Genomic DNA, 25,835 nt, shown 5'->3' with positions numbered 1-25,835 from the left:
CAAAATATCTGAGGCAGATATAGAATATGGTTCTCCTGCAGAACTTACATCAAGGTGATGTGCCTATTTTTACATGAAATAAACAGAAGGGACAAAGTTTATACTAAGTTCATATTCTGATTCCAGAGCTGGAACTTTCGTGCAACCAGCCAAATCAGTGTAAAGTGTGAAGATAGGTGATCTGGTAAAGGTCGTCAGGATTTGGTATGGTAGACATAGACGTAGAGAAGATGTTTCCACTTGTGAAGGAGACTGAAACTCATTCACATTTTAATTTTTTACATGGCTTTGTATGATTAACCAACCGGAAAATAATAGACACAATCCCCTCATCCAAGTCATTGATCGAGCTTATGAATTATTGTGATACATGCATTGATCCCTATGGTACTACAGTAGTTAGAGCCTGTGATCCGGAATTGTGACGTGTTGGTTTCTACTCAATTTTTTGCTCATTGATCTTTCCTGAATCCCTTGAGCCCTAATCTCATGTGATACTTGATCAAATGTCTCCTGAAATTATAAATAAATTAACTAACTAGTTCCAGTATTCATCCTGCTTGTTTCCCCTTATTGCATTTTTCATAATACTATAAGACTACTGTCTTAATCTACTACATTAATATTATCTGTACCTTTTCCAATTAGCAATTCTTTTTCCACTTTTCCAATAAAACTTTGGTTCCTCCAAAGAATATGCATTTGGTAAGAATTAGGAATTATTTATTTAAACACAACTCCTGTAGCAAAGCAAAATTCTGAGATTGCAGTCACCAAGGAAATAAGTCATTGCAATGCAGCTCTGACTGAATGCGAACAACAGGGAAGCCGTTTAAACCTTTGCATGTTTTTAAGTAATGCGCACTGTCTAACTGGTTAATCTTCGAAGCCTGTTTCTGGGTTTTGAAAAACCCCATGAAAAGGATGTTTTTAAAAAATTTAAAGCACTGCAGTCTAACGAATTCACAGCCGTCCATTTTCTGGGGTCATGGCAGCTTCCAAGCTTCAAATATGGTCACAATGGAAAAAACATTTGGGAAACACTGCTTTAACTGCTTGCCATTCCCTATTTACCATGGCATATCTTCGCCAAACTTTGTATTCTACACCACCAGCTCACCTTACGTACTTCGTTAATTGACTTTGTTTAAAATTTAGACACTCATTTCAGTTATACCTTCATCTATTTCAATATTATTGAGTTCCTGCATGTTAAGAATACTTCTTTAGAGAGGATGCTTTACTATGAGATTACTAGTCATCACACAGTAATTGATGTGGTAGCCTGTTCCCTAGGTAGTTCCACAACATATTATTCAAGATATGTCTCACAGGCAGAATCTGAACTCGTTCTCCAATTAACTTTCACCAATTTGTTTTAATCAGTTTTTAATTTTTTTTATGTTAGGGTATAAGTTCACTGGCATTATTGGGTTTTCCACATTTAGGGCTCGTCTCATTCCTGATTTATGTTCCAGTCCAAGCTGCGTGATTACTATTAGCAGGCCAATGTTCAGATTCTGTCTTTTGTTATTTCTTAGCTGCACACATAATGATTTGATATCTGGATTTCAGGACTAAGGTCCTCTCTCATGACTTTCTTTTTCTTAATATATTCTTTAGGTTACTTGAGGTTTTCAATCACAGAGCGGTTAAAGTATGTTCTAGCTGATGCTCCTCCTGTGCTCACCACACATGATGAGATCACTGTTGAAGAAGTTCAGTCGGATATGGAAATATTCTACAATCGCGCGCTCAATGATTTGGGAACCCCATTGAATCCACAACTAGAAGAACAGATCAGTTTACTGAAAGCTCTGCTCCTTTGTGCAGCAACCAGAACATAGCTGTTTTAGAGATAACACGGTGTAGAGCTGGATGAATACAGCAGGCCAAGCAGCATCAGGGGAGCAGGAAGGCTCAAATTTCGGGCCTAGACCCTTCTCCAGAAAATTTCTTCAGAAAAGGGTCTAGGCCCACAAACATCAGCCTTCCTGCTCCTCTGATGCTGCTTGGCCTGCTGTGTTCATCCAGCTCTACACCTTGTTATCTCAGATTCTCCAGCATCTGCAGTTCCTACTATCTGTGAAACATAGCTGCTTTAATTTATTTTAAACAGATCATTTTGTATATATTGACGTAAGACTTTCATTCAATGAGCATCTTTGCACTAAGCACATTATCTGAAACTTGAACAGCATTTCAAGCACTGTTTCTGCGACTAATGTGTAAAGTGTGGTATTAGGATTTCTGCCATCGTAAGGCAGCCAAACAAACCTGATGGTAAACGCAAAAACTCTTATTGTGACTTTATTATTTTATGTTGAACTATCCTACACAGAGGAGTGTTTCCACTGAATGTATTTTGTTTTGCCTTGGTGCTTTTCTGCTGAATACAGAAATTAAGACACCAGATGAATTGTCAATTATCTTTGGTCTTCAGAAGAGTATTTGAAGTAAAACTCTGGACATTATGGAATGCGCCCATAATGGGCTACAGCTATATTTCTTGGAATAGAATTTGGATGGCCTTTTATCTTCATTCAATCGGTGCATGTAAATTGAGTTTATCTGAGTTTATAACAGTGGAAATTTACAGCACATACACCTTCTATTGCTTTGGAATCCCGGACTTCTGATTGCAATATTAGTCAATTCTCGTATATTGGGAAAGTTTCTTTTTAAGTATTTTACTTAAAGTTTAATGTAATCAAATTTCTCTAATGGGAGTGAGTGACCCAGAATTTTAAGCTTTCAAAATGTTCCTCCTATCCAATTAATTTAAATATGGTTTTATTGTTTTCTCTGATGTTGCTTTATAAAATTGATTTTCACGATGTATCAGTTCTGCAAGTTTACTGTGCAGTAATGGAACTTCCAGTGCCTGTTATTATCCCGTGGCATTTTCTGTAGACAAGACCTTGAATTGAATATCATCTCACTGTATCACCTCTTTTGCTATTTCATCTTTTCATAATGAATGAAGCTTCATGATGTTGCTTTTAATACTTCCATTAGGATACTGCAGTCAGAATGAAGTATAGGGATGGTTAATTGTTCACTGCCTTCCATTGTCTGGCAAGGAGAAGGTGACAGATAATGATGGTTCTCCTGCAAGATAATATTGCACTGTGACTTTTTCAAATTAGATGAATCTCAACTAATTTGATGAAATAGTTAACAGAATTCTGAATAATGTATTTTTCATACTTGTTTGTGTAATTTCATGTATATATTTCCTAATAATGCATGTATCTTTAAGGCTATACATTTTCATTAACATTCAGTACTGTTGGACATTTTCACAAGATATTGAAAATTTTACTGTTCATAATCCACTGGTTTGATATCAAGTAAGCCCGACACCACAGTAACTTATAGTACAATGGCCATGCAGACATTCTTCTAAGAGGAGCATCAGTAAATCACACAGCTGGATGGTATAGGAACAGGAGGAAGGAGAGTGCATTTACAGGCAAATTTGGTTCAGATTTGTTGCATGGGTCCTTGCTGCCCATTTCTGTCTGCTGAAGCTTCATCTAGGTTCAGTAAAGCACAAAATTAAATACATCATAGGGAATACATTTGACAGCTAAGCAGAGACATGAGGTGAGAATCCTGTCTCAAATCAGAGCCACTGAAGTATCCTGCTCCTAAACGGGATAGATTTTGACCTATGACTCCAAGATATGCTACAAGACTTAGCTGACAAAGCAGTTAATTAATTAATCTAAAGTTCACCTATTCCTGTTGGTCAGAAATGACAAAAATAATTCATTTGCACCCAAAGTCTGACAAATTGTCATTTTTTTTAAGTTTCCTGGAAACACATACCTAGTATTGGCACTGTTTATTTGGATGGTACGAAGTTGACACCTTACTGAAATTCCATAGGACTGAGAACATCTAGGTCTCTGGCCAACAGCACGCACGTGCAGAGAAAAGTGGGATTATCTTATTTGAGGCCTTGAGTGGTTTGAAACTTTCTGGACTTTTGGTTTTATTATTTTGGGGCTGCTAAAACAGCTCAAAAAACTTCCTTTCAGCTCCAATAGTCTGGAAACTACAAAAGTGTCCTCCTTGTTGGTATGGATCCTTTCTTCTGAACTGAACCTGTCTAGCCCTTCTTTCTGTTTGGTGTATGTTGTAAAAGCTCAACTTACTAAGCATTTCAGTAACTTGTCGTGCACCAGACTAAATCCTCTCAAAATATTCAGAAGATAGTGTAGACCCTAACTTTTTCTTTAAAACATGAAAAAGGTGCTGAGTACCAGATGCAATTCAATTGGTCAAACTACTTAACATTAAGCAAAATATGCATCATTTTTACACTACAGTTAAAATAGACAAAATAAAAGAAGGATCGGCTTTACTGTAACTATTGAAATGTTTAACAAAGTATATGTATTAACTACTACTAATTAACTGTTTCAAATTGTAACATCCCATAAAAACACCCTTGGCAAAGGAAAATTCAGTAAAAATAGATTGTCTCACAGGCAATTCTCCAGGAGCAGGAGGCAAAACATCAAGAGAAAACACTGAGCGAGAATAGCAGGGAAAGAGGTCCTGCAGCTCCCAAACCTAGCTTCCAAACCCCAGCAACTGCTACTGACAAACTAAAACTAAAAATTATAGCTCCAGGAGAACTTGACCCACCTATTTCAGCTGCTCCTATTGTTCTAACTTTTTAAAGAAAAACCCAAGACCTCACAAACTGTTTACTTTATTGGATTCAAATAGACAACTCAGTATCTCTATCTTAAAACCTCTCCAAAAAAAAAAGACAAAAACTATATCTTTAGATAACTTGTCAAGTAATTTAGCTTACAGTGCATAATTTCTTGGAAATGCTATTTGGTCCACTGCTAAAAGAATGAGTTCCTGACTATTAACTACTGAGTCACCAGAACTAAAAGCCAAAACCTATTTACCACTATTTTAAAATTCCAAATAATAATATATTGTAAACCTCAATCACACCTTAAAAAAAAGGCTGTAACAGAAATTAAAATTTGAAATTTTCTGACAGCTTTTGATATCAATCATTGTGCTGAAGATTGAAGGCTCAAGAGGTAGCCCAGGTCTTGCAGGGGGGTTGGGGGGGAAATGCATCTTTAACAAAATGTCAAAACTGAATCACAGATGGGGAGATTCAGATGAAGTAGTTAAGCCTAAGACATTACCATGACGAATTTCTGCAGGTTGAGATGTTAGACCGCAGCAGCTGCAATCATCCTCTTCTGTGCTAAGTAAAAAGCTAACCAATAGGAGACTTTACCCTGTTTCCATTGGTTTTAGTTTTGCAAGGGCCATTGGAGGTCTAATGTTGCATGAAATGGTCAAGAATGTTTGGGACTATGATTTTAAGTCAACTCTATTGCTCAATTAATGAGGTTTACATGCAGCATTTTGTGGTAATGGATGTCTTTTTGATGTTATTATCCTTCGAAAGTCCTCATATCACACGAAAGTTCACCCTCTTCCTTCCTCGCACTTAGTCCACCCACTCAAAGTTTGGTGGCAGCCATGTTCATCTCTATAACATTCAGTATGATACAGTGTTTAATCTTCACAAAATGAGTCACAGACTCACTCTAGGTGGCTCCCCAAAACTTCTTACTCCCTTTCTGGTTGCCTTCTTCCATTGACCCATCAGGTTAAGTATTCCCCACATTCCTATCAACCTGTTTATTTCCTCACTTTACCCCTGAAACTCAAACATTTTATCATACTAAACATGGTAGTACATTGTTGGGGTGGTGACAAAGTCAGGGTGGTGCTCACAATCAAGGGCGCTCTGTCCCATATTATCCCTTTACCTTCCATATTGTTATCATCTCCTCTCTTACATGTCAAGTTGGTCCTGTTCACATTTGTTATCGCTTCTGTATCCCAGGATGGCGTCTCCAGTCTCCACAATAGGGTTCAACTTCTTTGTCACAGTAGTAGCCCTGATAATCATCCCCTCACCATGACTTTCAATGAACAGACCCACTGGAGTAATGGTGGTCCACCCTTTTTGCAAACTGGAAGTATAGCACCAATAGATAATTGACCAGAGCCCCGACTGATCTGTGAGCTGTTCCCTGACTAACTTACCGTGACATGCCTGATCTTGGTCCTAAGTGATCAACTGACTGTGTCCAAGTCCCAGAACTGATAGTAGATAGTATACTTGACTTGCTTTAGTGAGAGGTCCTGCTTGAAGGCTGTTTCTTTTGGGTTGATTAATGACTACTCCCCTTAGACTTTGAGATTTAACCATTTGATCAAAGCACATGCAGTGTTTATCTGGTGGTGTTCACTACTGATGTATGATGCCAGTGTGAGACTGATGTATGGTACTGTACAGCAACACATCCACTGCTATGACTGTTAACAACCATAACAAACTGGTTTGTTTGCATTAAAAGGCAAGACAAGATGGAATCATTCTGATCATTTAAGCTATGGCTGAGGCAAAAGACACAGAAAGCATAGTGATACAATGTGCAAAGTAGGCATAAAGTAATGATGCTCAGAGCAAATGAAAGGCCTCAAACTGAATTCTGACCAAATCCATGAAGCACATGTCTGTCCTTATGCATAAAGTAACCTGTCAGCAGAATTACAATTCAAGTTGCTACTATGCTCCAAAGTGTAGAATGGTATTGAAAGTGAATCAGATATATGCATTGAGGATTAACGAGGTACATGTCTGATGCAAACATCTGTGGAAAAAAGGGTACAGGCAATCACTACCCGTGAAGTGCATCTTAAGATATGGGTGACTGCCCTCTAAGAAGGGCACCCAAAGGAGCAAGCATTGAGCTGGAGTTACCAGGTACCTACTCTGACTTCTATGTCAGGAAATGCCACTGTAGTTTCTATTTGGACGGGTGGGAAAACTGCAAATCAATGAGGCAAAATTAGATAATAATGGCAAGTTAATGCATGCAAAAATGCCTCGCACTGCTCACAAGTGAGTTTCATAATTTAGAGAATCAGACTTTTCTTTCTCTATAGGTCAAGAATCTCATGTCTGCTGATCTTGCTCTATTTTCCCCAATTGACTTGCTCATGCCCATGTCATTCAGGAACTGGGAAGATTTTGCCCTTTGTGGCAGAGGTTTTGTCTCCTTAGTGTCCATCCCCTATGCCTTTTACAGCTGATGCGGCTGACAGGGGGGTGACAACGATGATGTTTATTAGTGTTTTATTACTTTGCATCTATGATGAATAGCTAGCAAGGTAGAACTGCAGAGCTTTGTTTAGAGTAGAGTATGGAAGAAGCTTAACAACAGGATCATTCAGCCTGAAGAAAAATGCATTGCAAACAGGTGAATTGACTTATAAAAAGTCAAGAATCACTTGTCACACATTGAAAAGAACAAAGTTTTTTTGGTGAACAGTAACCTTTCATATGACTGTGACTGCAGAACTAGTACTCATCTTGGGCAACCCTGGTGAGAGTTGCTAAGAGCAAGGGAAAGTGACTATAAACATCCAACAGACCTGAACGCTTAGATAAAGCAGAAAGTGACTTATCAGGCCCCCCCACTTGTCACATTTAGGGAATTTAGCTAGCCACAAGCACCCAAATTCACTGCCCTGTACTTGTAAAAATCCAACTGGTTATAAAATTTAAATTTAGCAACTAAAATTCTTAAATCTCTATTTTTCCTCTCCCCATCCTGGTGTGAGTTGCACGAAACTTTTCATTAGGTCAGAAAAGGGAAAACAAAGTAAACTGCACCACCCCAGGTAAATGTGAATATAATGCAGGCTAGATCAGTTCTTTTACTGACAATAAAATAACAATAATGGCCATTTAAATAGCACTTTTATTATAGTGAAATTTGAGAAGCTTCCCAGAACATAAAGTATGACAACAAGCCACGTAAAGAGAGGAATGTCAGATGCCCAATAGTGTGATCAAAGCTGAGACTTTAAGAAATACCTTAAAAAGGGAGGAAAGCAAAAGTAGACCTTCAAGCTGTGGAGGAGGGAATTTGAACGCATGGAGCCTGGCCTGAAGGCACTGTCACCAATGGAAATATACTGAAGGCAAGAATTAGTGGACTGCCATGACATTGGCATCAAAGACACAGAAAAGCAAAACTACGGAGGGGTTTGGAAATAAGGATGAGAACTTCAAAGTCAAGAGGTTTTTGACCTCGGATCTAATGAAGGTCAGCAAGTAGGGGGATTGTAGAACAGGGCTTGCCCAGAGTTTAGGGATAGTCAGCAGTGTTTGGATGACTCACATTTAGAGGGTAAACTGTTAGTTACTACACAGGAATGCACTGGGATAGTCAAATTTAGAGACATGAATGAGGGTTGCAGCAGCAAATAGTTTAAGGCAGAGGCAAAAGAAGGCAAAATTACAAAAGTAGAAAATACAAAATGTCAGATGCTATATCACATTTTTGTCCTGTGTTCCTAATGTTGTTATATTAAGCTTGCAAACAGACTGATTAATCACAGACTGTTGCCAGGGAAAGGAGTACAGTAGGTGATTCAAGAATGGAATTTAAACTAGGGACTGGAAACAATAGCTTCTGTCTTGCCAATACTTAATTGGAGGAAATTTATGCTTATTCAGTACTAGATGTAAGTTAAGCAGTCTAATAATGAAACTGAGACAACAGCAGATTTTCAACTAATGTACATTTGGTACTATTTGTTTTGAGGATAATGTGAATTCAGCAGTAAACAGGTACTGAAATTGGGCTAAGGCTTCAAAACTAAGTCAATAGATAACTTTTTTAAAACCAGCTCAGCAGGCTTTAGGTCAGTAGGTTACAGATGCCAAAACATTTCATGCCAAGTCACAGCAGAAATGGGTTACTGATTGTATTTGCAGATCATTTCACAACTTCAACTCGTAAAGCTGACATTTCCCAGTTCGAACATTGAAGTATTTTCCACAGAAGAACATGTTAGATATATTGAAGTGAAGTCACAATATACTTTTAGCTTAATTGTGCAGAATGGATCCAGAACTGAATTCAGAAGGTGCTTCCTGTCAAAAGAGTAAAGTCACTAGAGTCCAACTGGGCAACTAATTAGAGACAGCTGATCCTGGTTTAACCTAAGAGTCACCACACCTGAGGTGAGGGGAGAGATTGAGGAGCAGACTTCATCATGGTAACTTAAGTTGATGCAGAAATTGAATGCACACTGTTGACAGTACTCTGCATCACAAAACAGCTGTCTACACAACAAAACTAACCAACCCTGACTCAAAAGCATAAAAAATATTCCTCCTACAAGGTGATGAATGTTTCTAAGTTTGGACTTCTAGAAATAAACCAAAAAGTGGTCTTTTAAAAAAAAAATTGTGAAGCCAGTCATCTCAGCTCCAGGGGTTTCTTTTTCTTGGGGTTGGGAGTTCTTAGACCAACCTTCTTCCTTCCATCACTGGGTTAGAAATAGGAATGCTCGCTGACGATTGCACATTCACAATTCCTTTAGACACTGAAGCAGTGTACAAATGCAGTAAAATCTGGAGAACATTAGCCTGGGAGTGATAATTGGCAAGAAGCATTCACAATGCCAGGCAAAGACCATCTCCAATGAGAGAATCTAACCATTAACCCTTGAACTCCACCCATCATCAAAATCATCCTGAAATTTTCAAATTTAGTTTTTGGTCACTTGTATTGAACAAGCCCGCATCTGCCAACCATCTACACAACATATCAGAAGTGTGATGGAATATCCCTACATGCCTAGATGAGTGTGGCTCTGACAGCACCTCAAAGTCTGACATCATCCAGGACAAAGCTGACATATCAGCATCTTATCCACCAGCCTCAAAATACACTGCTTTCACCACTGATGCACAGTAGCAGCAGCATTTACCATCTACAATATGCTCTGCACAAATTCACCAAGGCTCCTTCAACAGCAACTTTCAAACCCACAACCATGTAGAAGCACCAGGCAACAGACGCATGAGAACACTGCCACCTGTAAGTCTCCCCTAAACCATTCATTCTAATTCTGGTTCAGTTGTTAGATTTAAAACCTGAGATGAGAATTTAAGAAATTTTATTAGGGGATCCTTGAAAATAAGAGACAGAGCTAGACTAGATTGAGAAGATGGCGTTTGGTATACTTGCCTTTATTGCTCAGTGTACTAAGCATAGGATTTGAGAGGTCATGTTGCAGCAGTACAGGACATTGGTTAGGCCAGTTTGGGAATACTGCATTCAATTCTGGTCTCCCAGCTATGGGAAGGATACTGTGATTCGAGGATTTAAGCCAAAAAAAGGTAGAAACTGAATAGGCTGGGGCTATTTTCCCTGGTAACCTTTCAAATGTTTATAAAATTGTTACCCTGGGGAAAAGGGTAACGGAGTCCAAAACTAGAGAGCACAGGTTTAAAGGTGAGAGGAGAAAGATTTAAAAGGCACCTAAGGGGCAACTTCTTTCATGCAGAGGGTGACGTGTGTGTATATAATGAGCAGTCAGAGGAAGGGGAGGAGGCTGGTACAATTACAACATTTAAAAAAGGCATCTGAATGGATGTGTAGGAAGTGTCACTAGTTGCAGCAGTTTGAGCCCCAAATTTCAGAACTTAAAAACAGACGCTGGTGTTACTGTAGGATATCCATGAGGCTGATATTGATAATGATTGCACATTTGTAGATATGGTTAAATATATACAGTCAAAATGAATTAGTATTACTTGCCTGAGTTGTTCATATATCTCACTCTCCAACCAGTGTTCATAGAATCCCTACTGTAGAAGCAAGCCATTTGTCCTACCAAGTCAACACTAACTTTCTGAAGAACATTCCATCCAGACCTACTGTATGCCTACAGCCCCACATTTCCATGTCAAATCTACCTAAACAGCCCTGGACTCCATAGGCAATTTAGCATGGCCAGTCCACTTAATTGGATGAAACCCAGGCAGACAGGAGGAAGTGTGTGCAAATGCCAGTTGCCAGAGAGTGGAACCAAATCCAGGTCTTTGGTATGGAGGTAGCAGTGCTAAGCACTGAGCCAAATTCAGGTCTGTTTGCTGAACAGAGTGGTGGTTCAGCTGGACAGCACAGCTAAAGCCAAGTCCTGTCTGTGTAGCTGGGTCACTTTTGGTAATAAAGTGGAAGGAAGTGTGGAAGAATCATTAGTAAAACAGAATAATTTTAGTTTAACGTACATGTGAGCCTAGAAATAGAAGTCAGATGGCATGTTGATGCAAAGGGTCCCTGCATGGTAATTTGCTGGGGGAGAAGCTTTAAATCAATTTGATAGACATGTAGGAACCAAGCAATCACATCAAAAGTGAAAAGTTGCAAAAAAAAAATTGGGGAGACACAGGGCCAAAAGAATAATAAAATAAATAGTTGGGGTTAAAAAAATGAATGTTAAAATCAGGTTAGTGTACACTTTTGTAAATGGATGGGGTATGGGGAATAAAATTAGTAACTGCAAATGCAGATTGCCATGTGGAATAGGATGGCGCATCGAAAAGAGATATGCCACAAGAAAGGGCAGGGTTGGATGTTAAAGATTCCCAGATACAAGATGTTGCTGAAAGACAAGAAAAAAAAAAGATAGGTGACACTTAAGGACAACAAGGTAGTACTGGAGAATGTCTTTGCCTACTTTGGGCAATTCTACGATTTTGGCTTGGAGATAGGAACGAAAAAAGGTGCAATTTCATAACTCAGTATAGCCTTTAGACTCCTTTATCCTTCCCATTAGTTGGCAAACAGGAAAGAATCAAAAACTGAAAGCACAGATTTAAAGTAATAAAAGAGATTAAAGTTAGGAAAATCTTTCATGTAGTGAGTAGAAGATGGTTCAATTGAGGCAATGGGTGATTTTGACAGTTCATTGAAATTGGTACAAGTGTGGATTGTGGAGAAGAGGCAAGTGAAGGGTCCTGGGTGATATGTTCAATTTTTAAAACTGGTACGATGGGCCAAATGGCACGTTTCCACATCAGTAATTCTGTGGAAGATTTTGGCAGTTAGTTCAAGGTACAACTCTTGCATCAAGTCAAATGATACTTAAAATTTACATGCTTCCACATCTGTACCCAAAAGCACAGCCTTGTCAGATGTTCCACATTAGTGTCTGGAGATATACATAGCCCTTATCAGAAACAGATCCTAGACAGATTAGAAAGAAATGGAGTAAAGAGCAGGATTGAAAGAACAGAGTAGTATTCAGTAAGTGTGAAGGCAGGCAAAGAGACATGATAAAGGGATAAATAAGGAAGTTCTATGGAGCAAGAACACAACGACAAAGCACTTGGCAAATAGTCATACATCCATTGGCTGGAAAACAAAATTCAATTGATTGTAAACACAGATCTTACCATACAAATGGGCTCCTACATCATGTAGAAAATAAATGAATGTGTTTTCCCTATTTCTTTTTGGGGTAACATTCCAGAGGGCAAAGTTAGTAAAGATAAAGTGCCCAGAAAGAGCTAAATACATCATATGGTCCGATTGGATTTAGTATTTCACTTCAAGCAAGGCAGATTATTCATTCTGTTGCAAAGCCCAGGGTTCCCCAAACATAACCAGAGTACTGTCTATAGTGGTCATCTTACTCTAATGAGAATGTGGCCAGGGCACATTTGGAATTTACATTCAGTTAAGTAAACCTAGTAACTTTCTATTCTGTCAATAACATTGACGATGCAATCACAGGATTATCACAATAAACCACATGGTTTACTCAGATCCTTTAAGAAAAGCTGATCTTTACCTATTTGGCTATTTGTGATTCCAGGCTTCCAGAAATGTGGTTTATTTTTAATTACCTTCTGAAATAACCTCAAGCCACTGTGTTGCAGGACATTCCCATCACCAAACTGAACAGAATCAGTCATGTACTATAGCTACACAGTCAAAAGTTGAGTGTTCTGCAGCAACTTCTCTCAATTTGCCAAAACCTGCCCACCATTAACAAGATACAATTCAGGAGGGCAACGGATTACCATGTCTAAAATAGACTACAATAATTTGACCAAACACAAGACAAAGCAGCCCATTTACCATTGTAAAAATTCACTCATTCTGCCACCAACACTTTGGCTGCAGTATGTGTAAACAATGAAATACACTGCAGCAACTTGACAAGACTTAGACAGCACATTCCAAACCTGCAATTTCTATCCCTAGGTGCGGGATGGCAATGACATCAGTAGAAGCATCCAGTCACATTGCACTGACTTGAAAATTTATACATCTTTGCTGGATTCTTGGAACCTGTAGTAATTTCCATGCATTGGTTGCAGCATTTCAGGGCAGTAACTCACCATCACTTTCTCCTGGGGAGTTAGCAATGCATAATACAATCCTGCCAGCATTATCCATGTTCTACAAATTTAAAAAGACTTGTGGTGCCATCAGTGCTCATCTAGATCACCGATTAGAAGTTAGACAAATGCCATCTTTTGGTATATTTCTATTGTTAATTTCAAAATTTTCTTAAAGTCATACACAGTATGAAATGCTTAAGTTTAACAGTGCAGGCGGTCAGAGAGATCAACTGTAGTAGTGGGAAAGAGGATTAAAAGTGGCAAATTTGATCAGCAAATCACTCTTTAATGAAAGGACTGCTTGATGTCTGAGAGGAAAATGGAAGGAGGAGTGAAAGGCCAGTGTTTGAACATGATCAGGCAAAAATAGTGATGCTTGTGTGGTGTTACAAGTGTGAACATTAGAATTAAATGGTTTGGTCCTTTTTTTAAAAAAGCTTATGCGCTTATGACTGACTCCCATATTAGAAAGCTTCCAACAATAAAAGTTAGGATTCATGCACCACAGAATTAGTTGCGAATAAATTCCTCAAGACCAGAAATGCAATAAAAAAGTTTTCAATTAAAAACTTCAATTGCCATTTTAATACTGATAATTCACTTGTTTCAAGGGATTAAAATCTAAGCTTCAAAATTTTAAATAACCAGTTTAACTATTTAAATTTTAAAAAGTCACAATATCTTGGTATCTAGATTCTACAGTTCAGACTGAAGACAACTAAAAAAGTTAATACACTAGCAGAAATACTGATAAATAATAAAAATGTGACCTTTTATGGCAGTTTCAAAAGCAGTTACAAAGTTTTCTTGGTATCGATGGAGAAATGTCAAGACTTCAAACGGCAATTTAAAAACCAACCCATGAGAAAGGAACACATCAATCGTCTCTTGAAAAAAAAAAATGAACAAATCAAATGCACAATATTACAAAAACCTTTAGCAACACATCTGGATACAAAAGGAAAATCAAGTCAATTTGTACCAGTTATTTAAAAAACTAGATTTGCAATTTACAGTTTCTGCCTGATTTGTATAAAGTTATTCATTCTTAATGTCTTTTAAAAATGCATTAAATTATAAAGGCTGACCATAATACACCTTTGGTCAGCAAATCTGTTTAGTCTCCATTACAAAATGGTTCACAACATATGCCAAATTGAAAAAAGAGAAGCCTGAAATATAGTCACAGAATTAGGTACATGAGTTTATTTAACTATGGTACAATTCCATAAATAGAGGTATACACGTGGCTCTTTAGTATTATGTGCTCTCTCAATGTTTCTCCTGACCTCAGGAACAGGAGTACATTCCCTAACACTTTGTTAGTCACATCTCTACAACAAGGCTATATGAAATCAATACCAATAGAATGGTGAATGCAGTAAATCAGCAACAAAAACAAAGTGAAGGAGGGTCTCCAGAGCCAAAAAACATTAAGTCCGATTTCTCTTCAGATGCTGGCAGCCTTGCTGAGTTTTTCCAGCACCGTGTTTTTGCATACAAAACCAAGCTTGCGAGAGAGTGTGGATCTTAACCAGAAACCTCAGCACACGGATCTTAACCAGAAACCTCAGCACACATCACAACACCAAGGCTTTTTCCCCAACTTGGCTGCAAGTGTTTTTTTTTGCTGTGGGGCAGTAAAGATGGTAAAGGCTACAGAAATGTCGCAACCCAAGCTTTTTTGGTGCAAATGAGCATTGCAAATTTTAAGTATTCCAAACAGGCTCTGATTCTACAACAGAACTCAAACTTCTCTTCCTTCTCTGCTAATTTCTTCCCTCATTTTAAAAGTAAAATCTTAAGAATAAGGGTAGTGAGACAGGATAAAGATCTCATGGATAAGGAGGAAGTTAAAGGTTCTCAAACAGCCAACGCTAAAGAAAAAATGGTACAATGTATTAAAAGCCTATAGGAGCAAAGACGTTCACATCTCTGGGCTTCACAACATGGGTACGCACAGACTGCTTTTTCTGTCCTTCAGGCACAGGTATTTCCATATTGGGGGGTTTTAAATTTGCATGATCTTCTGCTATCTGAGTAGCAGTGCCCTGAGTGCGCATGATGTCCATAGGGGAAGGTTTTTGCAAGCCTTTGTAACTTTGAATAGCAAAGGCACCTGGAAAAAAAATAATCCCTTTGTTAGCATTAAAACAGAAATTTTAAACTATTATGTAAATAAATTAGAGAGTACAAATTTCAAAACACCAGTAATGAAAGCTTACAAGATATTTACACTTTTGAAGCGTTAAAATAAAAATTATTCTTCAACATCACTATTAGGAGGTTTGAAGTCCAAATTTAAAACAGGAAAGCTTTTTAAAATAAAAATCGTAGCTAGAATGTATATTATTGGAGCCGTGGGATAAAAAAGGTCACTCTTAAACCAAATAGCTGAAAAATTGTACTGTTTTGGTAAAATGATTATAACGCATGTATGAAGTAGAAAACTAAAATTTGAATTGGACTTCTTTTCAACGAAAGATTTGTCAGCAAAATAATGTTTTGAACAAACATAGAATTAAGATAGCTTCATGATTTATAGAAACGTTTAATAGCAGATTAAATAAATTAGCATCTATACTGTGATAGTAAGAGTGATACCATAAACCTTGCTCCACATACCAAAGGCAACCTATAATCATGGCGCAACCACTACTTAAATTGATATAGAGCCTAATGGTTTTCTGGTTAAGAACATTGGAAACTGTAAGATACAGCATAATGGACAACTCAGTATATAGGCTTAGTGAGTTTTGAGAAGATTTGTAGCTCAGGTTGAGGTTCTGGATGTGAGTTTACTTGCTGAGCTGGAAGGTTAGTTTTCAGACATTTCGTCACCATTCTAGGTAACATCATCAGTGAGCCTCCGACGAAGCGCTGGTGTTATGTCCCACTTTATTTCTGTTTAGGTTTCCTTGGGTTGGTGATGTCATTTCCTGTTCTTTCTCAGATGGTGGTAGATTGATTTGGAGCCAATGTGTTTGTTGATGGAGTTGGAATGTCATGCTTCTAGGAATTCTCGTGCGTGTCTCTGTTTGGCTTGTCCCAGGATGGATGTGTTGTCCCTCCTCATCTGTATGTAAGGATACGAGTGATAGTGGGTCATGTCGTTTTGTGGCTAGTTGATGTTCATGTGTCCTAGTGGCTAGCTTTCTGCCTGTTTGTCCAATGTAGTGTTTGTCACAGTTCTTGCAAGGTATTTTGTAGATGACGTTTGTTTTGCTTGTTGTCTGTATAGGGTCTGGGTCTCTAAGACCCTATGCAGACAACAAGCAAAACGAACGTCATCTACACAATACCTTGCAAGAACTGTGACAAACACTACATTGGACAAACAGGCAGAAAGCTAGCCACTAGGACACATGAACATCAACTAGCCACAAAACGACATGACCCACTATCACTCGTATCCTTACATACAGATGAGGAGGGACAACACATCCATCCTGGGACAAGCCAAACAGAGACACGCACGAGAATTCCTAGAAGCATGACATTCCAACCGGAACTCCATCAACAAACACATTGGCTCCAAATCAATCTACCACCATCTGAGAAAGAACAGGAAATGACATCACCAACCCAAGGAAACCTAAACAGAAATAGAAAGTGGGACATAACACCAGCGCTTCGTCGGAGGCTCACTGATGATGTTACCTCGAATGGTGACGAAATGTCTGAAAACTAACCTTCCAGCTCAGCAAGTAAACTCACTTCCATAGGCTTAGTATTTTTCATGTTCATGCAGTCCAACTGGAAGGCTTGGTGATTTGGAAGCTACACAAGGTCTTAAAAACAGTTGTTTGCTGCTTGAGAACTGCAGGATGCAGACCATTGCACTAAGGTCAGAACTTACCAGCATAACACCTCTATTCAAAAGATAAGGACATTGGTCTGCAGTTACCAGATTTGTCATTTAATTTCAGTAACAAGCAAGCTTTCAGAAGGTGGTAATGCAAGCATGATTCAATATTCTTTGCACAGGATAAAACTAATACTGAACTGAAAAGACAAGGATCTTTGTACACGAATACACCGTGTTTGACAGTTCTCATGGAATGCAACAGACTATTTTGAGGACATAATGAAACCTACCAATGCCTTGCATATTTCATAGGATTTTCAAAACAGCACCTGATTACAAGACATGTTCACAACTCAAGGCAATAGCAGAAGGTTAGGACTGAAGTAGTGCTAAGCATGCTCAAGTAACAAATGTTGAACTTCCCACCTGATTCATTTGTTCTGAAATTCTGCGTAAGCATGAAAGGTCTCCATTTTTCAGCTGCAGTGGAGTCACTGGCAAATATAGAAGAATCTCCATCCAGACTCCTACTGCTCAAATCAGAAGTCGTCGCTCCTTGGCCAAACAAATATCTGAAACCACCAAAGGAGCAGTAAAAATACTTCTCCCACTGGATTACAAGGCATGAAATGACTTAAATATTTTTGGAAGTCTAGTTTCCTAATATTATGACTTTGATGTGACACTGTTTGTAAATGATTGGATGGCTAACTGGTATAACATTTATACAACATGTCATAACTGATAACAAAATGGGCAATTTCACCTTAACTAAGAATGCGCAAGATTTATAGCCAATTAGAAAAAGAGTACGCAGATGGCTAGGAATGCACAGAAGGACAATAACTGATGTGAATAGCATACTGTGTTTTGCTGGGGCTCTTATGGCTCAGTGGTAGTGTCCATACCTCTAGGTCAGAAGACCAGGTTCATGTCCTACCTTATCAAGAGGTGTGACACAAGCTGTTTGAATAAAGGTGATTAAGATACCTACTGTTTTGCCACAAGCTAGTCTGTATAAATATAGTTGTTCTGCATATTGGAAAATATAGCTATTAATCATATTTGAATTAAATTGAATTGATGTTCTCTGTTGGAATGTAGTTTGCATTTTCAAACTGATTACACACTTATTGGACAACAGTCGCAACATCTTGTCAGCATAAGAATGACTATTTAGAGGTTGCCCTTTAGTGCAATTTATCCAAATGTATCCTTCATGCTAAATTCTGTTTTCTTTGTCACTCGGTGGCAGTAATTCACTCATCTTCAGTATGGGCAAAAAACTGATCAAGTCAGTTACTAAAGTTTGGGAGGTGGGTGTTTTATGGTTAATATTTAGTTGGCCACGATGCAGTATTTTCGATTAAAATTGAATTACTAGCTAAAAGTATTGTAATTATTTGAGTTGGCCTAGATAGCAGATATTTTGCTAGTTTTTATAACTATTTCCATACCTGCGATTTGGCATTGGAGAGGCCTGTGGAGTCCCAGTGGGTGTTGACTGAGCTGAAGTGGATATCTGCTGCTCTTCTTTTTTTGATTCCACATTCTGTATTTTGAATTTCTGTTTCAACAACATTGCAAACACTAATATTAAAAGAGGCAGCCAGTGACCAGATAGATTAATCTTAATGGCAAGATATTTGTTTGATAAAGCTGCTATAATGTAACTTGGAAAAAGTGCTTTAAAAGCACAGTGCAAGCAGTTGCAGCATTAGTCCAAAAAAGTTGAGCTAGAAGACTGTTACACAAATGACTCAGTCTGCAGGGTTTTATGGCCCATTTCTAGTCTGTCCTCAATTTAGGAGTTTGGCAACAGGAACTGCTAATAAACCTGAAACATTATTCTCCAAAAAGATGCTGGCTGACCCGCTTCCAACATTTTTTATTTTGCTCTTAGGATGAGTTAGTCTTCAGCTTTGGCAAGAATGAAAAAATAAAAGTGCTTAATTGAAAGGGAACAAGGTTTTTTTTTAAAATTAGTTGAATAATCTGCTCATTATCTGACCTCAATGAAACATTGGCAATAGAAAAAGCTTACTGCAACAGACCAGGACTGACCCTTATCCATGATTTTCCTGTATGCTCAACATTTTGATTCAAACTTTTCATACATATATAAAATAATAATCATCCAACAATACAAAGGTGTTTAGTAATCTCAACACAGCTGGTCTGAGCTAAACAAATGAAAGCAAAAAAGGTGCTAACACATCCATTAGGATAACAGATGGTCATAATATGAAGAACTGAGTATCTGTCTTAATGAAAAGGTGGGACATGGACACAATTCATGGGTGTAACAACCACTCTACTCTCACCTGTAAAGCTTCCCCAACACGGTGATAGCTGGCTTCTTCTGCAACAAGGCCCTTGTGTGGTTGGTAACCAGCGTCTGTCAGACCAGCCTGCTTCTCAAATCGCTGTATGCTTTCCTGTGTCTGCTCTGGTAATTAAAGTGTTAGAAACAAAATTACTCAAAACGTAGAGGAAACATTACTTTGACTAGATAGTCAACAGCAAATGAAAATGTTAAGTGCAAGTTATAAAACAGCGATTGATAGAGCTGATATTTAATACATCCAAAGTTATTAACCAGAAGGCACCCAATAATTTTATTTACAAGACAGAATGCTGTCTAGAGAACTTCACAGAAAGCTGATAAAAATTACACAGCTTCAGAAAATCATAGAGTTGATTGAAACAGGGTCCCGAGTATGACGAGTAATCAAAATGGTTCCAGGTAACAGTTAAAAGCAGAATGGAAGCAGTAAGACAGAAGGAAGTTGGAGAAGGAACAGCACTGAAAGGTTGGTAAGGTGAAGGCTTGAGAATAAAATAAATGCTGGCTCCTTTATTGTTTGAACTTTGCCATTCTAATGTGGAGACTAAAAGAAGCAAGGAGTTAGGAGAGATGAGAAAGTAAACATTTTTGAAGAATACAAATCATGGAATTTATGCATAGTGTAATGAGCCAATGAAATGCAAAAATTATTTGTAGAATAGACATAGGGAACATGATCAGTTATTAAACTTGCTATTGATAACTGTACATCAGGACTTAAGGTTATAAATGTAACAGGTTTTAAAAAGCAAAAAAAGGGTTGAGTGGAAGGAGAAAAAGTCTGCCATCAAAGAGATGTTCTGTTGACTTCACTTTTCAGACATTTTAAAGGGCTATTCTTTAGTTAACATCTTAGTCTCACTTTAAACACCTGCATCCCTTCGCTAAGAAATCCTAATATCCCTACAGAATTAACCAGAGTCTCTGGATTACCAATCCAGTGACATTACTACATCTTTCATTCTCTTACCCTGCCTGACCGGCAGCACATTTCTTGTTTTTATTTCAAATAACCAGCATTTGCAGAATTTTGCCTTTGTAACAAAAAAGTGAACCAGGTGGGCATTGGAGAGAATCAAAAGAGCTGAGTATATTGTAAATCAGAAATGAAAACAGAAGTTGCTAGAAAAGCTCAGAAGGTCTGGCAGCATCTGTGAAGAAAAAGAAAGAAATCAGTTAACATTTCGGGTCCGGTGACCTTTCCTCAGAATTTTGAGGGAGTTCTAAGCAAGGTTAGCTGGACACAAAATGTGAACAATTCCCCCCCCCCACCTCTCAGATGCTGCCAGACCTGCTGAGCTTTTCCAGCAAATTTTGATGAGCATTAAGAGAAAACCCATTATGAGGTGAGGAAACTAAACTGGAGTTGTGGCATTACTGGCAAGGGGCAGGTAATACAATGATGAAGCAGACAGCATGTATTCAGAAGCTTAGCTAAGAAGCAAAAAAAAAAGTTTTGGCTGTTGAGGCAGCTGAAGTAGCACAAATAAAAAAAGCATGAAAAGGATAGTTTTAACTTTTGGTTACACCAAGTTAAAGGAAATTTTGGTCAATTGTTTAGGAAAGGCAGTCTGGGAGAAAACCAAGAAAATACATGCACCACTTATTAGATATGGTAAAATGGAACCAGTAGAACACATTACTATAAGAGAGACAGATTATATCCTTCCCCAATGTGACTGCTTGCTGATGATAGACATGGTTAATGGAAGTAGTGGTTAGAGAGTGAAGTGAAAATGATCTGTACTACAGTCACAAAAAGAGACCATTTATTACTGACCAGGATTGTCTGGGTTGGCCAGAATGCGAGTCACAAACAAAGAGATGGTGTTAGGTGGGTTTGCAGTTGAAAGGCAGAAATATTTCAGACGTTTGAAGGCAATGCTCATTTGAGACAACTGGGGAGAAAATGCTGGACAGCTTCATATCAGCAAGCTGAAATGCTGACCCAAATCTAATTAGGGCAGTAATTTGTACTAAGTAGACTTAGTTATCTGGGATTAAATGGCCAGAGTCTGGAATGGATGGAAGGCGGAAGCATAGCTACAACTAGTATTATTACTATGTGTATTATTCCATTATTTTAGATGTTTTAATTAGGAGCTTGATAACATTTCCAAAAGTCTGTACATCTTAATGCAATAGTAAAATCATGCTTGGCTCAGCAAATCTTAGTGGCTTAAACTATCATCTTACTTGTCATAAGGGAGTTCATGATGACAGAAGTTGCTTTGGCTTTCACCACATTGACTTTGCTCTGGCTTTCAGCTGATGGAGCGGTGATTGAAGATGAAACATTTTCTCCATCTTCCACCTGGAAAGGAGCATGAAACAGTGACATTCGTTGAATACTTAAATCATAATACAATTTCTTCTTACTTTACAAATCAAAAAGTATGCACAAGTATTTGCATAATCTTGGGAGCCAAAATCTACATTTGTTGCATAAATAACAGCTGTAAAATTAAGTTTCCCTGTGTCTGGGCAAGGTATTTTTCCTTATTTAATAGATACACTTTACAGTACAGAACTATGCATTAAGTTCAAAAGGCTGCACTGATTAAAACAATTGCCACAAATCGTTGCATTGCTATTGCAAATTAGTACCATTCACTTCTATGCCTGTTCATTAACTGTAATAGTTATTTAAGATGTTATAAACAAGCTGAATTGAGATGTTCTTCACATTTGGACTAATTAAAAAAGGGCTAATCTCGTAAAAGAAACTTTCACTACAAAAATAACCAAATTAGAAATATTGCACAGTTCTGTGTGCAAAACAGCTCCAAGAGGAGGCTAGTAGAATATCTGCATGGACCACTGTTGACTGATATGTAATTCTCCAAGTAATTTGTACATTCTCCAAATTCACAGCCTCAGAGCTTAACCCTTCAGAATATATGCCCCAAAATTGAAACAAACAAACCTGTAAGGTTATTTTTAAAAACTATCAAAAAGAACATTGCATTTTTGTTTCTGTCACGATCTGAAGACACTCCAGTGATTTATAGAAAGTAAAGTCTGGTCAGCAGCAAAACAATTTCCTACAGTCATAAGTGTAGGAAACATGCCAGTGCCTACATGTGTCAGGAATTTATGGTATAGTTGAAAGAAAAGAAACAAACTGGAAGTCTACTTTCATTAGGTGCATGCCCCTATTAGAAGTACTAAATTTTAAAAATCAAAGTGGAGTTCATTATGATCAAAAAATTGCCAGCCAGCACAATGCTCTTTGATAGGATTGCAAAGGCCTCTGTTGAGGAAAACTTGTGATGGTGGTAATGAGCCACCTTCTGGGACAGAAAATCTAGGTTCAAGTCAAAGTGAGGATGTGATGTAGAGGCATGCCATAACAAAAATAACGACTAACCTTTACAGAGATTACCCCCGTGCCAACAAGCTGTTTTTACACGGCTATTTTAATCATGTTTAAAATAGCCAAGATACTTCAGAGGAACATTATAAACCAATAACATCAAGCAACATGAACAGACATGGAAGCACATAACCAGTGGCAGAGAATGACAATTCCAAACATTAGAGCCTTTGTAGCTGTGCCTTTGGTGGTGACAGCAGGAAGGACAGGCAGGGAAAGGAGACATATTTCCTAAATCTCCAAAACAGCAATTAGTTTAAGTAGAAATTTCCTCATTCAGTACTTGACACAGCTGAGGTTTTTTTTAAAAATTAAAGGCTCATGGGCCATAGGCTTCACTGACTGGCTATTGTTTATGGCCCATTCTTAATTGCCCTTGAGAAGGTGGCAGTGAGCTGTCTTCTCAAACTGCTATCCGAGAAATAAGATAGTGTTGGTGGTCATGAGATTTGGTCAGTTTTCAGGGTTACAACAGGCTGCATGTACCCAAGTAAAGTCAGAGGAATTTTCGATGCAGTCCTCCGTGCTGTTGGAAAATACTCCCCAACTGACCTACCAACACATACACATTCCAGCCAGAAGAAATAATCGCCTCGACAAGCTGAACACGGGGCATCGTAGCCCTGCATACAATGAGTCTTTGCTACTGTCTATGCAAACCAGAGAGTGCAGCAAGATTTATTTCATCAGGGACAAGATCAGGAAAATATCAAATCTCACTCGACAACTAAAAGCAACAGATGTAATTATGTTGTGTTCTGTTGGAGAATGCACTCTGCTTTTATTGGGGCAATTTCTGTTTCATTTGCTGCCACAGTCAGTAGAAATTGTCTTTTGACAAATTTTGCCTGCTTTTGTTTACTGAGTAAATACACCCAGGTCCCACCAGCTACCCTGCTTCCAGTATATTGACACCATTGTCAGTCGATAGACAGTTTGTACAATAGAAGAGAAAAATCACCTCAAAAAGTCAAAAATCTAGAAGTACGACAACAGTCTTGTGGAAAAATATTTCTGTAGGTAGCAGAGAGAAATCAGTAATCTGAAATGGATGTCAAACAAAAAGTGATACACCTACAAGAACAAACCTGCTCGGTTCCCAAAATTACACAAGAATATTTAGTTTTTATGGAAATAAAGACATTTAGATGTAATAGCTCTCATGATAAATAAAAGTATACCATTGCTAATTGTTGATATTTTCGCTCTGGAATAACAGGCTGTTTCCACAGTATATTGCTTCCCATATCAGGGGGAGGGGGTGTCACTGGCGCTATATCTTCTAAGGCGTCATCATAACTGAATGCCCTACGGTGCATCCCAATGGGCAGGGACAGCTTTCCCAGTAAGCTCGAAGGATGCTCGATAGCTGCAAAAGGCATAGACAGCACATTTCGATGTAACGAGATCACATCTTTGTGTTAACGGCAACAGCGGTATTCAGTCGTCAATAAACAACGCCATGTTCAAGTGCACTTAAAGTAATATTTCAATTTCTGCTGAATACAATTTGGACTATTACATTCGACGCACATTAAAGCGGTGCATCGGCTGAGCAACTCCATCTTAATGCACAAACAACCCGACACAGCAAATGGATGAATTCAGGAAGGTCTGAGATAGCAAGGTGTAGAGCTGGATGAACACAGCAGGCCAAGCAGCAGAGGAGCAAGAAAGCTGACATTTCGGGCCTAGACCTTTTTTCCAGAAAACGGTTTTCTGGAAACGTCAGCTTTCCTGTTCCTCTGATGCTGCTTGGCCTGCTGTGTTCATCCAGCTTCACACCTTGTTATCTCAGATTCTCCAGCATCTGCAGTTCCTACTACTTCAGGAAGGTCTGTTGTGCCTTTAAAAAAGGGAGGAAAGTGCAGCGGGAGAAACGAGCCTAAATTACCAGGATTATGTTCATTCGAAGCCATCACAGCGATTTGACCATGAGCTTCCCAGCCTCAAGGAAACGTTTTAGATTCGCTTCACCTATTAGAACAAAATATAAAGGAATCAGACAGTAGACGCCGCAGTGCGCCCCTCTGCCCTGCATTCACTGAGACATGATGCTCACGTCCCCAAGCGATGACACAAACACTCTCTCTCTCTCTCTCTCGGGTGATGGGTGCGAAGACCTACCGCAGCAACAGCATCACTGGGTGCAGGCCTCCCCAGGCCTTAAGCCTATTACATTGAAACATACTGCGGCTTTCAGCGCCTGAGGGGCTCACATGAAACGGCGGAGATCGGGGTGGGGGTTGTGCTGCCTTGTGTGTGCCAGAGGTATTTTTTTTGTCCTCCGCCCGCAGCACGTCTTCAACGAAACAAAAACAACTCCACCACGAATCACGGCACAAAGAGCACCTTGACCCGGCCTTTTATAATGTTACGCCCGCCGCCGGCTGTGACGTACACCTCTACAAAGGGGGGGCCCGACCATCCAATCAGAAGGGGAACTGGCCACCAGCCCCCCGGCTACCATGGAAATAGATGACATCACCCATACCACCGCTCGGAACGTGCGTCTCCTGATTTGGAACAAAAACAAAATTTGCTGGAAAGGGTCGGCCGGTCTGGCAGCAACTGTGGGGGAGAAGTTGGAGTTAACGTCTCGGTGGTTAAAAACAAGGTTACTTTTTAATGCAGAAAACAGGATAGGGGCAAGGAGTGAACCGTAGTTGAAGATAGAGACCAGAGGAGAAGAACAGTTGGACAAACAGAGAAATGGAAACAATCAGCCCACGAGAGTGAATAGGTACTAATGGGGACTATTAGTGGCTAATAATGGATGGTGTGTAGTTACAGCGTAGGAGTTGCGGTAAGACACATGGGAGAAGGTGCCTCAGGCCATAAAATTATTGAACTCGATAGTGAGTCCAGAAGGCCGTAGAGTCCCAAAACGGAAATGAGGTGCTACTCTTCCAGCTTGCGCTGAGCTTCACTGGAACACCGCCGCAAGCCTGGACGCAGATGTTGGCCGGGTAACAAGGTGGAGTGTTGACATGGCAGGCAACTGGGAGCTCGGAGGTCTTTTTTCTTG

General features: G+C 38.9%; 2 protein-coding genes across 6 annotated transcripts in view; one reads left to right on the top strand and one right to left on the bottom strand.

Annotated features, from left to right (window-relative positions):
* The window catches only part of simc1 (SUMO interacting motifs containing 1), an 81,189-nt gene extending 79,275 nt beyond the window's left edge, over positions 1 to 1,914 (top strand). For all 5 annotated transcript variants that reach the window (XM_048543815.2, XM_059650724.1, XM_048543813.1 and 2 more), the window contains one exon: positions 1,624 to 1,914. In XM_048543815.2, the coding sequence (XP_048399772.1) occupies positions 1,624 to 1,847 (224 nt within the window). In that variant the 3' untranslated portion in view covers positions 1,848 to 1,914. The remainder of the gene's footprint in view (positions 1 to 1,623) is intronic.
* A 12,113-nt stretch (positions 1,915 to 14,027) lies between these two features.
* Positions 14,028 to 25,190, bottom strand: kiaa1191 (KIAA1191 ortholog). The gene is made up of 8 exons (XM_048543789.2): positions 24,935 to 25,190; positions 24,702 to 24,784; positions 23,989 to 24,176; positions 21,628 to 21,745; positions 19,409 to 19,533; positions 18,542 to 18,651; positions 17,511 to 17,656; positions 14,028 to 15,395 (listed from the first exon to the last, which is right to left on the bottom strand). Exons 2-8 carry the CDS (start codon positions 24,724 to 24,726, stop codon positions 15,178 to 15,180), a joined length of 930 nt encoding a protein of 309 aa, XP_048399746.2. The 5' UTR covers positions 24,727 to 24,784; positions 24,935 to 25,190; the 3' UTR covers positions 14,028 to 15,177.
* Positions 25,191 to 25,835: the final 645 nt, after the last annotated feature.

The sequence above is a fragment of the Stegostoma tigrinum genome, chromosome 13, assembly GCF_030684315.1.
Source record: "Stegostoma tigrinum isolate sSteTig4 chromosome 13, sSteTig4.hap1, whole genome shotgun sequence".
NCBI classification, from domain to species: Eukaryota; Metazoa; Chordata; class Chondrichthyes; order Orectolobiformes; family Stegostomatidae; genus Stegostoma; species Stegostoma tigrinum.
The sequence above is the reverse complement of the archived record's forward strand: the minus strand, read 5'-3'. Positions and strand labels throughout refer to the sequence as shown.